The 17,151-nt window shown below is 50.7% G+C and overlaps 1 protein-coding gene across 1 annotated transcript in view; it reads right to left on the reverse strand.

Annotated features, from left to right (window-relative positions):
- Window positions 1-16,859, reverse strand: part of LOC119958688 (uncharacterized threonine-rich GPI-anchored glycoprotein PJ4664.02-like) — a 41,860-nt gene extending 25,001 nt beyond the window's left edge. The window contains exons 1-2 of the mRNA XM_038787265.1: window positions 16,715-16,859; window positions 666-3,133 (exon numbers count right to left, since the gene is read on the reverse strand). Coding sequence (XP_038643193.1) covers window positions 666-3,133; window positions 16,715-16,766 — 2,520 coding nt within the window. The 5' untranslated portion in view covers window positions 16,767-16,859. The remainder of the gene's footprint in view (window positions 1-665; window positions 3,134-16,714) is intronic.
- Window positions 16,860-17,151: the final 292 nt, after the last annotated feature.

Below are 17,151 nucleotides of genomic sequence, written 5' to 3' on the forward strand. Positions count from 1 at the left end.
GGCTGGCAGCTTTCCCGGAGAATTCTTTCCCTCTCAATTCCACTTCCTGCTGAATGCGGCCACCTCCCTTCTAGCCCAAACAGGCGGTCGGCGAGCTACTTAACCATCACAACAATGGCAGCTGACCCAGACGCCGTGTCCTCACACACAAACACTTTTCAACACAGACTACCAGGATAGCGTTTTCAAATTAGTTTCCAAAATAAAGGACCCGATTCATTTTTTGCCCCAAATTAAGGGGCAATTTAGCCTGGCCAATCCTCCGACCCTGCACATCTCTGGGTTGTGGGGGTGAAACCCGCGCAGACACGGGGAGAATGTGCAAACTCCACACGGACAGTGACCCAGAGCCGGGATCGAACCTGGGACCCCGGCGCCGTGAGGCAGCAACGTGACATACTGCGCCGCCCTTATTACCAGGGATGTAAGTTTCCCAAATTCTCCCTGTCCCGCCCCATGGCTATTGAGGCCCATTTTAGTTCCTCTGCTGCTACACATTTTGGGGATTTTCCTGGCGTATCTGGCTCAGTACTTCCACTCAGGAACAGATATTTTTACCCATTAAGTTGGGGGTTATGGAAGCAGGTTGGGGTGCACGAGAGCTGGAAGATGTAGGGGGTTTTAATCAGCGCATGCATTTTCAATATTAGTACGGTTAGACTTACTGCTTTGATCACTTGATTGCTCAGACTCTTGAATTCTGGAGTGGATTTGTCGGTCAGGGAGCTGCTAAAATTACGGTTGACAATTCTGAAAGTCACATTGAAGTTTAATGCCGGGGCTGGGGGGGTAATCGGCACCTTGGCGGTGGTCTTCATGGTTGGCGGCACAGTGGACCCAGTGGCACTGCTCGAGAGCATGGTGCTGGCGGGCACGTTATGGGCCGTGGTGCCAGATGTTCTAGTCAGACCAGCGCTGGTTGACCGTGATGCAGAGCTCAGGCCGCCGGCGTTGGCGGACGTTTGCGTTGTGACGGTTGCTTCTGAAGCGGCGGAGTTTGTCAAAGGAGTTGGCGTTGACCTGGCAGACGCGGTGTTGGGGGTCACTGTCGTTATCTTGGTGAAAGTTGTACCGGTTGCATTAGAAACAGCTGGAGAAGCCATCGACGAAGAGGTTGTCGGCTGAGCCATCGAACTAAAACTGGTTGCCCCGCTAATCGTGGTCCTTGTGGTGTCTGGCGTCACGGTGCCAGTTGTGGCAGAGGGATTGAGGGGTTGTGTAGCGTTAGAGCTTGTGGCAGAGGCACTGGTCAAGGATCCACTTGATGTTGCAGTTGTATTACCTGTTGGTGGGACGTTCACAGGCGTGGTGAGGTTCCCGGTGGTTGTCACGTTCATTCCAGTTGTGGAGTACGAATGTGCCGTTGAATTCACTTCAGTTGTCACGCCAGCGGCTGTTACTGTCGAGAACAGTGTGGAGCCATTACTTGTTATAGCAGAACCAGTGAATAGTGGGGCGGGCGTACTGCTGTTCCCCATCGGCGAAAATGGGCTGTTGTTCATTGGAGCAGTAGTCGAGGTCCCGTTTGCCAGTGGGGTGGTAGAGTTCCCGTTTGCCAGTGGGGTGGTAGAGGTCACGTTTGCCAGTGGGGTGGTAGAGTTCTCGTTTGCCAGTGGAGTGGTAGAGTTCCCGTTTGCCAGTGGGGTGGTAGAGTTCCCGTTTGGCAGTGGGGTGGTAGAGTTCCCGTTTGCCAGTGGGGTGGTAGAGTTCCCGTTTGCCAGTGGGGTGGTAGAGGTCCCATTTGCCAGTGGGGTGGTAGAGTTCCCGTTTGCCAGTGGGGTGGTAGAGTTCCCGTTTGCCAGTGGGGTGGTAGAGGTCCCGTTTGCCAGTGGGGTGGTAGAGTTCGCGTTTGCCAGTGGGGTGGTAGAGTTCTCGTTTGCCAGTGGGGTGGTAGAGTTCTCGTTTGCCAGTGGGGTGGTAGAGTTCTCGTTTGCCAGTGGGGTGGTAGAGTTCTCGTTTGCCAGTGGGGTGGTAGAGTTCCCGTTTGCCAGTGGGGTGGTAGAGGTCCCATTTGCCAGTGGGGTGGCAGAGGTCCCATTTGCCAGTGGGGTGGTAGAGGTCCCATTTGCCAGTGGGGTGGTAGAGGTTCCATTTGCCAGTGGGGTGGTAGAGGTCCCGTTTGCCAGTGGGGTGGTAGAGTTCTCGTTTGCCAGTGGGGTGGTAGAGCTCCCATTTGCCAGTGGGGTGGTAGAGTTCCCGTTTGCCAGTGGGGTGGTAGAGGTCCCGTTTGCCAGTGGGGTGGTAGAGCTCCCATTTGCCAGTGGGGTGGTAGAGGTCCAATTTGCCAGTGGGGTGGTAGAGGTCACGTTTGCCAGTGGGGTGGTAGAGTTCTCGTTTGCCAGTGGGGTGGTAGAGTTCTCGTTTGCCAGTGGGGTGGTAGAGTTCCCGTTTGCCAGTGGGGTGGTAGAGTTCCCGTTTGCCAGTGGGGTGGTAGAGTTCCCGTTTGCCAGTGGGGTGGTAGAGGTCACGTTTGCCAGTGGGGTGGTAGAGTTCCCGTTTGCCAGTGGGGTGGTAGAGTTCCCGTTTGCCAGTGGGGTGGTAGAGTTCCCGTTTGCCAGTGGGGTGGTAGAGCTCCCGTTTGCCAGTGGGGTGGTAGAGGTCCCGTTTGCCAGTGGGGTGGTAGAGTTCCCGTTTGCCAGTGGGGTGGTAGAGTTCCCGTTTGCCAGTGGGGTGGTAGAGTTCCCGTTTGCCAGTGGGGTGGTAGAGTTCTCGTTTGCCAGTGGGGTGGTAGAGGTCCAATTTGGCAGTGGAGTGGTAGAGTTCCCATTTGCCAGTGGGGTGGTAGAGTTCCCATTTGCCAGTGGGGTGGTAGAGTTCCCATTTGCCAGTGGGGTGGTAGAGGTCCAATTTGCCAGTGGGGTGGTAGAGGTCCCATTTGCCAGTGGGGTGGTAGAGGTCCCATTTGCCAGTGGGGTGGTAGAGGTCCAATTTGGCAGTGGAGTGGTAGAGTTCCCATTTGCCAGTGGGGTGGCAGAGTTCCCGTTTGCCAGTGGAGTGGTAGAGGTCCCGTTTGCCAGTGGAGTGGTAGAGGTCCCGTTTGCCAGTGGGGTGGAGGATGTCTCCCCCCCCGTACTTGTGGAAGGCGATGAAACATCGCCATCCATGTTCACAACTGTCGGACTTGTTCCTTCTACTGAAAAAGACCAAAAACAAAACCCATCATTGTGAGAGTGACAAGCGGGAAGAAGGAGTAAACAACCTTGAACAAAGCAGATCCTGGTTCACATAAATCTTCCACCCCTTTGGCAGAAAGCTGCTCTCGCACACTGGTAAGGAAGCTGATGGGGGTTGCTACACAACCCCTCCCACAATACCTCGTTAATACTGAGCCTACCAACCAACATTGATGCACCAACTCTCTAGCCTCACCTGAGTAAAGTGCTGTTTGGAAGAAGCCCACTTGAGTCTTTACCCAGTGACATGATAGGGAGATGTTAGGAACTTTGGGTCCAAGATGTAGCAGGCAATTTAGGGGTTAAACAGACTGATGGAAATGACTGCTAGCAGCAGTGTGAGAGGGATACGACCACAGCCTGAGTTAATTTGGCCCGTTGAGACTTAACTTTGTTCGCAGGAATACATAGGCTGTCCCGGTTCAGATAAGATAATCCACCCGGGATCCATTGTCATTCGGGACAACTTTGTTTTACCAGCCATCAGCCATCATCATAGGCAGATGACCTATTCATCCATCAATGGAAGGTTAGTTGCAGATGGGAGAGCACGGCAGTACATGGGTTAGCACTGTGGCTTCACAGCTCCAGGGTCCAAGGTTCGATTCCGGCTTGGGGTCACTGTCTGTGCGGAGTCTGCACGTTCTCCCTGTGTCTGTGTGGGTTTCCTCCGGGTGCTCTGGTTTCCTCCCACTAGTCTTGAAAGACGTGCTTGTTGGGTGAATTGGACATTCTGAATTCTCCCTCTGTGTACCCGAACAGGGGCCAGAGTGTGGCGACTAGGGGCTTTTCACAGTAACTTCATTGCAGTGTTAAGGTAAGCCTACTTGTGACAATAAAGATTATTATTATTATAATATGAATGGCATAACTCTGTTCTTTTGTATAAACAGGAGTGAGAAATCAGCCAAGAAAACGAGAATAATAATAACATGCAGACTCCGCAGACAGTGACCCCAAGCCGGGAATGGAACCCGGGACCCTGGAGCTGTGAAGCAACAGTGCTAACCACTGTGCTACCGTGCCGACCAGCCAAGTCCGACCAGCTCAGGGGAGAACCTATGTTTGAAGGAGGATGGGCGGAGCGAGAGAGAGAGAGAGAGAGAGAGAGACAGGGAATGCCTGTTTGGAAGTTACAGAAAGAACGCTATGGAAATCAACCAGGGAGGTCGTGAAAGTTGCCACAGAGTCAGACTTGAAAAAAAGAGTCCGCAGAAATGGCCCCACCAGAAGAAAAGTATTTTGTAAATGTAAGCATTGCTTTAATCTGTCTGTGTAAGTGGAACAAGAGCTGTATTTTCATGTACAGTGTAGTTTAATGGGAACTTGTGTGTTAAGGTTAAGAAACATGCATGTAATCTGTTAGTGTTCAAGTTGAAGTTTAAAACTTTAAATATTCTTTTCTTTTCTTTTGTTTTTACAAAGTTTGTTTATAAAATAACCAAACCCTATTTCTGATATTATCACCCCTGAAATGAATCGATCTTTCCGCACTGCGTTAAAACTTAAAAGCATTATGGCATCTGGTCCGACCTCTTAGCCATTGTGGACCAGGTATCCTTAACACCCACCTTCCGATGTACAAAGTACAGCACAGGAACAGGCCCTTCGGCCCTCCAAGCATGTGCCAACCATGCTGCCCGTCTAAACTAAAATCTTCCACACTTCCGGGGTCCGTATCCCTCTATTCCCATCCTATTCCTGTATTTGTGAAGATGCCCCTTAAATGTCACTATGGTCCCTGCTTCCACCACCTCCTCCGGCAGCGAGTTCCAGGCACCCACTACCCTCTGTGTAAAAAACTTGCCTCGTACATCTCCTCTAAATCTTGCCCCTCGCACCTTAAACCTATGCCCCCTAGTAATTGACTTTCCCACTCTGGCAATTCTGATGTTCATGTCCATGTTATTTGTAGTTTTGTCTGAGTTTACCCCCCCCCTTTTTTTTTCTTTAAAAGAAAATAAATTTAGAGTACGCAATTATTTTTTTCCAATTAAGGGGCAATTTAGCCTGGCCAATCCACCTACCCTGCACATCTTTGGGTTGTGGGGGTGAGACCCACGCAGACACGGGGAGAACGTGTAGACTCCGCACAGACAGTGACCCGAGGCAGGAATTGAACCCGGGACCCTATGGGACAGCATTGCGAACCATCGTGCTGCTCCAATGAGATCCTGAGAAAGTATCATATTAAAGATGTACTTCGGGTGAAACATCAAGCTGGTAAACTTGGCCCAACGCATCACACAAGCTCACCACCCTCACATTGATTCTGTCTACACCTCCCGCTGCCTCAGGAAGGCAGACAGCATTATCAGAGACCCCTCCCACCCAGGCATTGCCTTCTTCCAGACCCTTCCATCAGGCAGAAGGTACAGAAGTCTGAAGACTCGCACATCCAGACATAGGAACAGCTTCTTCCCCCACAGCTACCAGACTCCTCAACGACTCCCCCTCGGACTGATCCATTCCCTGCAAGAACACTATTCACGACGCCCTATGCTGCTTCTGCTCATGTATTGCTTGTTGGGCCGCATGCTCCGCACTGTAACCAATCCCTGTTTGTCGATGTACCATTTGTTAATGTACTCTGTCAATTATTTTTTTGTCTACTATGTACGTATTGTGTACTAATCCTTGGCCGCAGAAAAAATACTTTTCACTGTACTTTGGTAAATGTGAAACTGAGGATCATCTGCAAATTTCATTGTTCCTGGTCTATATTCAAGATTTATATGCATAGGTACGTAGAACCTGAAGGGTCTGTACTGCACTGTAATGTTCTATGATGTGGAGATGCCGGCGTTGGACTGGGGTGAGCACAGTAAGAAGTCTTACACCAGGTTAAACTCCAACAGGTTTGCTTCAAAGCACTAGCTTTCGGAGCACTGCTCCTTCCTCAGGTGAATGAAGAGGTTTGTTCCAGAAATATCTATATAGACAAATTCAAAGATGCCAGACAATGCTTAGAATGCGAGCATTTGCAGGTAATTAAGTCTTTACAGATCCAGAGATTGGGGTAATCCCAGGTTATAGAGGTGTGAATTGTCTCAAGGCAGGACAGTTGGTAGGATTTCCCAAGCCCAGGCCTGATGGTGGGGGGTGGATGTAATGCGACATGAAACCAAGATCCCGGTTGAGGCCGCACTCACGCCTTCATTCAGCCTCTGATCTCCGGGTAAGCGTTCTCCAAGGCGGCCTTCAGGACACGCGACAACGCAGAATCGCTGAGCAGAATCTTATAGCCAAGTTCCGCACACTTGTGCGACCACGAGTGCGACCTCAACCGGGACCTTGGATTCATGTCGCATTACATCCAAATATCAACCATGATTGAATGGCGGAGCAGACTCGATGGGCCGAGTGGTCTAATTCTGCTCCTATGTCTTATAGTCTTATAAGGACCGTTAATATCAAGGCTTGTGTCCTATTGAAAATGATAAAATTAGAACAGATAGAACATAGAACAGTACAGCCCCTTCGGCCCTCAATGTTGTGCCGAGCCATGATCACCCTACTCAAACCCACGTATCCACCCTATACCCGTAACCCAACAACCCCCCCCTTAACCTTACTTTTATTAGGACACTACGGGCAATTTAGCATGGCCAATCCACCTAACCCGCACATCTTTGGACTGTGGGAGGAAACCGGAGCACCCGGAGGAAACCCACGCACACAGGGGGAGGACGTGCAGACTCCACACAGACAGTGACCCAGCTGGGAATCGAACCTGGGACCCTGGAGCTGTGAAGCATTTATGCTAACCACCATGCTACCCTGCTGCCGATGTTTCGAAGACTTTCAGTTCAGCAGTCAGTGTTCATGCTCCTTATCAAAACTTTCCTCATTCAGACTCATTTTCTCTCTTTCAACAATCTCTCAGTAAGATTCTAATCTCTACTTTGCATGGGTGAAACTTGTTGTCATCTGAAAGTCTGCTGTAGGGGAGATCAGATCCTGCATAAGATAATCGCACCCATCATGTCATCTTGTTTACAGATTCAAAATAATCAAAGATGTGGATCATAGAGAATAAATATAAATGACACGCTGAAGCCACATTGTATACAGTCTTTGCACTCCCAGGACTGTTTGTTCCCCCCCCCCCCTCCCCCCCCCCCCCCCCCCCCCCCCCCCCCCCCCCCCCCCCCCCCCCCCCGCCTCCCCCAGCCTTGGCACCATTTAATAGTTATCCCTAAAACTTATTTCTAATTTTTGTACTTTGTCCTGGGTAAGCGATGACAGCAATGAGCCTGAACTCACATTTGGCACATGCAGAATCATCTGGGACACGTGGTAAGGGACAGAGCCGTGAGGGTGACTTCTAACCATTGCCCCTCAGTGTATGGTCACATAGTTGCTGTAATGTCCTTCCCAATAATTCCATCATCTCCCCCTGGCCCCCATCTCACACTGAACCAGAACGTTCGCAACGCTGCCACCATGTCTGACCCAGAACGGCCCATGTCCTAACTTACACCGAGTCCTATTCACCCATCACCCCTGCCTCCACTCACTGACCTTTATTGGCCCCCGGTCCAGCAACGATGCCGTTTAAAATTTCCCATCCCTTTGTTCCAATCCTTTAAAAAAAATAAATTTAGAGTACCCAATTATTTTTTTCCAATTAAGGAGAAATTTAGCGTGGCCAATCCACCTAACCTGCACATCTTTGGGTCGTGGGGGCGAAACCCACGCAGACACGGGGAGAATGTGCAAACTCCACACGGACAGTGACCCAGGGCTGGGATTCGAACCCAGGTCCTCAGCGCCGTAGGCAGCAATGCTAACCACTGTGCCACCGTGCTGCCCCCCCCCCTTTGTTCCAATCCTGACCTCTCTGTAACCTCCTCCAGCCCTTAAAACCTTCCGAGAATGTTGTTTCTCCAACTCTGATGTCTTGCACAACCTCCATTTCCTTCTGGCCAAAATTGGCAGAGGTGCCTTCAACAATCTGGGGCAGGCTTATCCAATGTACAAATGTGCTCCTCCCCTCCCCTCTCCTCCCCATCTGTCCCCCCCCCCCCCATCTCTCCCCCCAGCCCATTCCCCACACCCCACCACGAGTGAAAAGGTTGGTCAAGCCCAATCAAGGACCTAAACTCTGGAATATGTTCTGCAAGCCTCCTCGAAAACCTAACTCTTTGACCCAGCAGTTGTTCCCTCTTCTGCTATCGTACTTGGCGCAGTAGAGATACCTTTGTCCCACTTTCGCGCTTTATCAAAGCAAGTTCCGCGGGTTTACAATTGGAATGGAAGATTGAGGTCAGTTTGAATGATTGAGTTAAGCGAGCTCTCCTCCACATCCTGCCTCCCCCGATTCAATCCCAAAGGGGGATGGCAACTTTGTGCAGTTGACAACGACACTGGGACAAGCCAACCTTTTATTGATCGGTTTAAAAATCTTCAGAGGCGTTAGAAATATTTGACCTAGGGCAGCACGGTGGCCTAGTGGTTAGCACAACCGCCTCACGGCGCTGAGGTCCCAGGTTCGATCCCGGCTCTGGGTCACTGTCCGTGTGGAGTTTGCACATTCTCCCCGTGTCTGCGTGGGTTTCGCCCCCACAACCCAAAGATGTGCAGGGTGGGCGGAATTGGCCACGCTAAATTGCCCCTTAATTGAAAAAATAAATTGGGTACTCTAAATTTCTAAAATAAAAATAAATCAGACCCAGTGCGATTGATCCGTTTTTAAAATTCATTCTGAGGGTATCCTTTGACTTTTGTTTTAATTTAGAGTACCCAATTCTTTTTTTTTCCCAATTCAGAGGCAATGCCCCTACCCGGCACATCTTTGGGTTGTGGGGGTGAAACCCACGCAGACACGGGGAGAATGTGCAAACTCCACACGGACAGTGACCCAGAGCCGGGATCGAACCTGGGACCTCGGCGCCGTGAGGCAGCAGTGCTAACCACTGCGTCGCCGTGCCGCCCATCTTAATCCCAGATTTTCTTTCTTCTGAATTATTAAATGGGGCCACAGAGCAATACCCTGGGCCTCTGGATGAAATAAAAATGAAAATGGCTTATTGTCACGAGTAGGCTTCAATGAAGTTACTGTGAAAAGCCCCTAGTCGCCACATTCCGGCTCCTGTCCGGGGAGGCTGGTACGGGAATCGAACCGTGCTGCTGGCCTGCTTGGTCTGCTTTAAAAGCCAGTGATTTAGCCCAGTGAGCTAAACCAGCTAAACTAGATTACTCATCTAGTGACTATACAATTGTGTCGCTGTAGGCTGTCCCCACACTGACTTGGCGTCTGAACTGTGTCAAGAACCAATAGTTACACTGGAGCAGATCCAAAATAAATCTGAAATAAGACCAGAGCTTGCTGGTAATACTCAGCGAGTTTGGCACTAGATGTACCTTACCTGGAGAACTTTGAGACTTATACATAACTGAGCAGGTATGGTGGAGCGAGAGAAAAACAAGACACTTTCTCCCCTCTAACTGGAGGGTGAGGTGGGGGCGGGGGGTGGGGGGGGGGGGGGGGGGAGAGATGAATTTATTTTGGGCGAAGGGGCATCAGGCCCAATGGGAAGACCCACAGAAGCCCGGCCGCACTGAACTGTAACCCTGCCCGACTGGGGAAAACAATCCTCAACCATCCACGCCGTTAGACAGGCAGTAACTTATTAGTTACTCTGTAACTTCGCCAACAAAAAAAAACACAACATCATTCACGCGGGGCGATACTGGGAGTGCTGGTGGTTGGATTGCAAGCTGCTTAATCAACTGCCAACAACACCCAAAGGACTCCGACACAGAACAAAAAAAAAAGAACACGCCAACTGTTGCCCGAATTTCAGAGTAAAAATATAATAACGTTCACTTCTTCCCAAGACCTGTCATTAAAAAAAAAAATCTTCCGGATGGAAAGTGGCGCAGTGGTTAGCACTGGGACTGCGGCGCTGAGGGCCCGGGTTCGAATCCCGGCCCTGGGTCACTGTCCGTGTGGAGTTTGCACATTCTCCCCGTGTCTGCGTGGGTTTCACCCCCACAACCCAAAGATGTGTGGGGTAGGTGGATTGGCTAAATTGCCCCTTAATTTTGAAAAAATTACTCACAATTTATTTTTTAAAAATCTGCAACGCTACCGAGGTAAAAGAAGAGCTAGCGGTTGTAATTGGATGAGGTACAGTTTGCACTGGGTGTGCGGGGTCCCAGAAAAGGGACGTTTCGAGCGATTGCTGGGGAATCCAGAGGTTGGACCCGATGCTCCCTCGGGCAATCGACCCCCCCCCCCCCCAAAACCCGGCAAGAAACGGGAATGTTTAGAGAGAGCGGCAGCGACTGCAACGCGCCCGGGGCAGGGCGGTGGGGGGTGCCGAGTTGCCCTGGATAATAGCTGACCAGAGTGAAGGGGCTGGGTTAACAAACAAATGTGTTCACAAGGCTGGCCTGTGATCTCACTCAGATCGGCTGACTCAAGGTCACTGCTGAGAGCCCATTAAATCACACGCCACACGATCGTTCCAGTGATTCCTGTAAACCTGGTTTAGTCAGTCATTCCGTGCTGCAGAAATATGGGAGCCTCTCTGGCTGGCAATAAAAGTGGCACTGACTCTTTGCAAACTGATAAGCTTTGAACATACAACATAGAACGTAGAACAGTACAGCACAGTAAAGCCCCTTCAGCCCACCATGTTGTGCCGACCATTTATCCTAATCCCAGATCAACCTAACCTCCACCCCTTCAATTTACTGCTGTCCATGTGCCTGTCTAAGAATCGCTTAAATGTCCCTAATGACTCTGACTCCACCCCCTCTGCTGGCAGTGCATTCCACACACCCACCACTCTCTGTGTAAAGAACCGACCTCTGACATCTCCCCTTCCTCCAATCACCTTAAAATTATGTCCCCTCGTGACAGCCATTTCCACCCTGGGGAAAAGTCTCTGGCTATCCACTCTATCCATGCCTCTCATCACCTTGTACACCTCTATCAAGTCACCTCTCTGCCTTCTTCGCTCCAGTGAGAAAAGCCCTCGCTCCCTCAACCTTTCTTCATAAGACAGGCCCTCCAGCCCAGGCAGCATCCTGGTAAATCTCCTCTGTACCCTCTCCAAAGCATCCACATCCTTCCTATAATGAGGTAACCAGAACTGGACACAATATTCCAAGTGTGGTCTAACCAGGGTTTATAAAGCTGCAGCAAAACCTCACGGCTCTTAAACTCAATCCCCCTGTTAATGAAAGCCAACACACCATCCGCCTTCTCAACAACCCTATCAACCTGGGTGGCAACTTTGAGGGATCTATGTACATGGACCCCAAGATCCCTCTGTCCCTCCACACTTCCAAGAAGCCTACCTTTAACCCTGTGTTCAGCATTCAAATTCGACCTTCCAAAATGAATCACACTTCACATTTATCAAGGTTGAACTCCATCTGCCACTTCTCAGCCCAGCTCTGCATCCTGTCAATGTCCTGCTGTAACCTGCAACAACCCTCAACACTATCTACAACTTCCCCACGCTTCGTGTCATCGGCAAACTTACTAACCCACCCTTCCACTTCCTCATCCAAGTCTTTTATAAAAACCACAAAGAGGAGAGGTCCCAGAAAGATCCTTGCGGGACACCGCTGGTCACCAATGGGAAGGTATTCAATTCCGACATGGAGGTGGGTGGCTGCCTGCAGAAGTAGAGAAACTTCACAAGTTTGAATTAACTGGTTACCTCACTACCAGAAGGACGTGGAGGCTTTGGAGAGAGTACAGAAAAGGTTTAACAGGATGTTGCCTGGTGTGGAGGGTATTGGCTATGAGGAGAGATTGAATAAACTGGGATTGTTCTCCCTAGAGAGGGAGAACAGTAAAATAATTGGGTACCCTAAATTTCTTTTAAAATATTTTTTTTTTTCCCAATTCATATAAATTTACAAAACAAAAAGAAATGCAGAGGCAAGGGACCTCTCAACATCGCTGCCACCAGTGATCCTGTGGGTGGGCTGCTTCTGCATTGTGAAGCAACGTCGGGCTCCCTCTATCAGCTGTGCCCCCTGAGTGTTAGAGGTTGCACTGGAAGAGCCCGCATATAGTGGGGGGGGGGGTTGGAATCTGGCCCCTTCAGAGCAGCAAGATGGCACCGGAACATGGCGACTCTCTGCCAGCTCTCTCACACACACACATCCTCTTATTACATCTAAGAACATAAGAACTAGGAGCAGGAGTCGGCCATCTGGCCCCTCGAGCCTGCTCCGCCATTCAATGAGATCATGGCTGATCTTTTGTGGACTCAGCTCCACTTTCCGGCCCGAACACCATAACCCTTAATCCCTTTATTCTTCAAAAAACTATCTATCTTTACCTTAAAAACATTTAATGAAGGAGCCTCAACTGCTTCACTGGGCAAGGAATTCCATAGATTCACAACCCTTTGGGTGAAGAAGTTCCTCCTGAACTCAGTCCTAAATCTACTTCCCCTTATTTTGAGGCTATGTCCCCTAGTTCTGCTTTCACCCGCCTGTGGAAACAACCTGCCCCGCATCTATCCTATCTATTCCCTTCATAATTTTATATGTTTCTATAAGATCCCCCCTCATCCTTCTAAATTCCAACGAGTACAGTCCCAGTCTACTCAACCTCTCCTCATAATCCAACCCCTTCAGCTCTGGGTTTAACCTAGTGAATCTCCTCTGCACACCCTCCAGCGCCAGTACGTCCTTTCTCAAGTAAGGAGACCAAAACTGAACACAATACTCCAGGTGTGGCCTCACTAACACCTTATACAATTGCAGCATAACCTCCCTAGTCTTAAGCTCCATCCCTCTAGCAATGAAGGACAAACTCCATTTTCCTTCTTAATCCCCTGTTGCACCTGTAAACCAACTTTTTGCGACTCATGCACTAGCACACCCAGGTCTCTGCACAGCGGCATGTTTTAATATTTTATCATTTAAATAATAATCCCGTTTGCTGTTATTCCTACCAAAATGGATCTACCATACTAATCTCAGAAAACTGAATTATCTATTTACATTATGTACCTTGTGTTGCCCTATTACGTATTTTCTTTTCATGTACTAAGTGACCTGTTTGAGTTGCTGGCAGGAAAATACTTTTCACTGTACCTCAGTGCACGTGACAATAAACAAATCCAATCCAATCCAGAACAACATTGGGCTCAGGCTGGTGGATTCCCCTTTCGAGCAGCAAAATAGTTTGCCAGATGTTTTTAAAATAAGTTTAGATTACCCAATTCATTTTTTCCAATTAATGGGGCAATTTAGCGTGGCCAATCCACCTACCCTGCACATCTTTGGGTTGTGGGGGCGATACCCACGCAAACACGGGGAGAATGTGCAAACTCCACACGGACAGTGACCCCAGAGCCGGGATCGAACCTGGGACCTCTGCGCCGTGAGGCAGCAGGGCTAACCCACTGCGCCACCCTGCTGCCCCTCAGTTAGCCAGCTATTGAGTGGCAGCTGAGATTTGCTGAATTGGTGTTTTCCGTAGATTATCATGGATTATCATAGAATTTACAGTGCAGAAGGAGGCCATTCGGCCCATTGAGTCTGCACCGGCTCTTGGAAAGAGCACCCCACCCAAGGTCAACACCTCCACCCTATCCCCATAACCCAGTAACCCCACCCAACACTAAGGGCAATTTTGAACACGAAGGGCAATTTAGCATGGCCAATCCACCTAACCTGCACATCTTTGGACTGTGGGAGGAAACCGGAGCACCCGGAGGAAACCCACGCAGACACGGGGAGGATGTGCAGACTCCGCACAGATGGTGACCCAAGCTGGGAATCGAACCTGGGACCCTGGAGCTGTGAAGCAAAGGAGGCTGAGAGTGGGGGAGGGGGGGGAGGGGATCCAAAATTATGAAGGGCATAGATTTAGCAGTTAGATGATCTCGGGAAACACCGTAGTTCAGAAGATTAGGGCGGCATGGAGCGCAGTGGTTAGCACTGGGACTGCGACGCTGAGGATCCCGGTTCAAATCCCGGCCCTGGGTCACTGTCCGTGTGGAGTTTGCACATTCTCCCCGTGTCTTGGTGGGCCTCACCCCCACAACCCAGAGATGTGCAGGGTAGGTGAATTGGACACGTTAAATTGCCCCTTAATTGGAAAAAAAATAACTGGGTACGCCAAATTTATTTTTAAATAGTTTACAAGATTCGGGCCAAGTGCTGGAAAATGGGATTAGAGGGGATAGGTGCACTCAATGGGCCAAAGGGCCTCTTTCCGTTCCATAACATGGGAATTAAGAGCAGAATTCGGACATTCAGCCCTTCGAATCTGCTCCGCCATTCAATCAGATCATGCCTGATCTCTCCCTGGTCTCAAATCCACCTCCCTACCTGTTGCCCAAATCCCTTCGGAAATATATCCAAAGGGCTCAATGTGTAAATGTTCCGTCTGGGATTGGCACTGAGCTACAATGGCATTACAATGCCCCCAATTCGATATCACGGCCTGCGTCAACCAGCGGACGAGCGCTTGATTTGGGAATGGTGAAGTCCACAAATAACAACGTCGCGTGTTCGCCCAGGTGATGACTTGGCCCGGCCAGTCATAGTATCCGAATAAGAGGTAGCAAATTTCAAACTGAGTTGAGGAGAAACTACTTCCCCCCAAAGGGTGGTGAGTCTGTGGAATTCGCTACCCCCAGAGTGCGGTGCATGCTGGGACAGTGAGTAAATTTAAGGAGGAGTTAGAGAGATTTGGAATTGGCAATGGGGTTGAAGGGTTATGGAGAACGGGCAGGACGGTGGAGTTGGGGCCAGGATGGGATCGGCCATGATCACATTGAGGGTGTTAGGGTCCAGAGGCTAAATCACTGACTCCCGTCTGAGGTTGTGTGTTCTAGGGAGGAGGTGCTCTGGCTGATTTCACAATCCAGATCTTGGTCTTTAACATTTCAGGTAGCAGATGAGGAGCATATCAGCCATTATAGAGTGGCGGAGCAGACTCGATGGGCCGAATGGCCTAATTCTGCTCCTAGATCTTCTGAACAAGTGAAGAAACCGCCGTGGAATTTAGCACCACTGCAGTCAGATCAGCGTTCAATCAGTGCCGTGACACGATTGCTTAAGGCTCAGTTACTAACTTAACTTGCCTTCACAGCATGTAGCTCGTAGATTGGATTCGTAACAGCACAGCATTCCCCCCATCCCCCGTTTGCACCACGCCCTGAGGGAGTGTGGCAAACACCAGGCAAACAAGCCAATGGCCAAAAGAAAAACAACTCATTCCGCAGCAAAATGATTCAGCCTCAAAGTAACACCTACCCGAGAATGAGTTACCGGTCGGAATTTGTTAAGGTTCTGCTCCCCCCCCCCTCCCCTCGCTTTCCCTGCTGCCGATGCCGAGCAGTGCCAATCCTACCACTTCAACCCACAGGATTGCCACAGTCGTCACACAGGCCCTTTGGCCCAGCCCGTCTATTTATGTCTTAAATATAAATTTAGAGCACCCAATTTTTTTTTCCAATGAAGGGGCAGTTTAGCGTGGCCAATCCACCTACCCTGCACATCTTTGGGTTGTGGGGGTGAGACCCACGCAGACACGGGGAGAATGTGCAAACTCCACACGGACAGTGACCCGGGGCCGGGATTGAACCCGGGTCCTCGGCGCCGTAGTCCCAGTGCTCACCACTGCCCCCATCGCGTCTATCTATGCTGCTCGTTTGAAGGCGGCGCAGTGGTTAGCACTGCTGCCTCACGGCGCTGAGGACCCGGGTTAGATCCCGGCCCTGGGTCACTTTCCCGTGTGGAGTTTGCACATTTTTCCCGTGTGGAGTTTGCACATTCTCCCCGTGTCTGCCTGGCTTTCACCCCCCACACAACCCAAAAAGACGTGCGCGGTAGGTGGATTGGCGACGATAGATTGCCCCCTTAATTGGAAAAAGAATTGGGTACTCTAAATTTTAAATAAATCACACAGCAGAAATATACACAACGCCTCCCACAGATGGAGCTGGACTAGTTTTCCCTCAGCAGCCACTCTGGGTGAATTGCAGATTTGCACTGGGCAGGGGAGTGGTTAGACTGGTCTGGTCTGGTGTGGGATGGTGGTGGACAGTGGGAGGAGGGGGTCCAATCGATTTAACCAACCTCAGGGTGAAGGAGTGTTGTCCACAAGGTCTCTGTTCAACACTACAACCCCCTTGTTTGGCTCCCCCCCCCCCAATTTGGGCTGTGATGGAACTCCCAGTCGAACAGTTCCCTGGGGGAGGGGATGCCTGAATTTCGGATCAGACAAAGGGGAAGGGGAGGTTTGCACAGACAGCATGGAGCCAGGAGGGACCCTCCCCAGCTCCCACACAATCACTGCCTGAAAGATTCACAACTGCTGCCCCCCTCCTTTGCCCAGGTGAGCAGCCCCCCCACTCCCAGCCCTCACACCTCTGCTCTGCACCTTTCCACCTGAAGGTGTGATCCTCTGCCCACACCTCCCCCCGGGGGGAAGCACACACCTGCCCCCACACTCTGATACTCTCTCCTGCTCACTCCAGGGGGGGGTTTGAAACTCTCCCTCCTGCTCACTCTGGGGGGAGGGGGGGGGGGGGGTTTGAAACTCTTACCTGCTGTCAGCAAAATCCCCAACAAGAGGAGGGGGTGTAGCCAGCGCTCCATGACACAGCCACACAGAGAGACACAAACACAGAGGGACTGAGAACAATCTGCACAGCAGCTCCTCTTTGGCACGAATCAGAAAGCTCCGCCTGCAACAGGTACCAGAGCACCTGGAGAGCCCGCCCCTACCTGGAGCAAACCTCCCCCCTACCCGGCCTGGGACACACCCCAATCCATCAGGGACACCCCTACCCGCCCGGGACACCCCCCCGGCCCGGGACACCTCCCAGACGGAAATTGACAAGACCCACTGGGAAATAACATCCCTCACACCCCAGACTCCACAACAGAACACACCAGTGGCCGACTGGGTCTAAAAATATTGGTTACCAGGAGACACCCACAACTACAATGCCAACATTTAATTCTCATAACCAATAAATCA

The sequence above is a fragment of the Scyliorhinus canicula genome, chromosome 30 (genome assembly GCF_902713615.1).
Source record: "Scyliorhinus canicula chromosome 30, sScyCan1.1, whole genome shotgun sequence".
Lineage (NCBI taxonomy): Eukaryota > Metazoa > Chordata > Chondrichthyes > Carcharhiniformes > Scyliorhinidae > Scyliorhinus > Scyliorhinus canicula.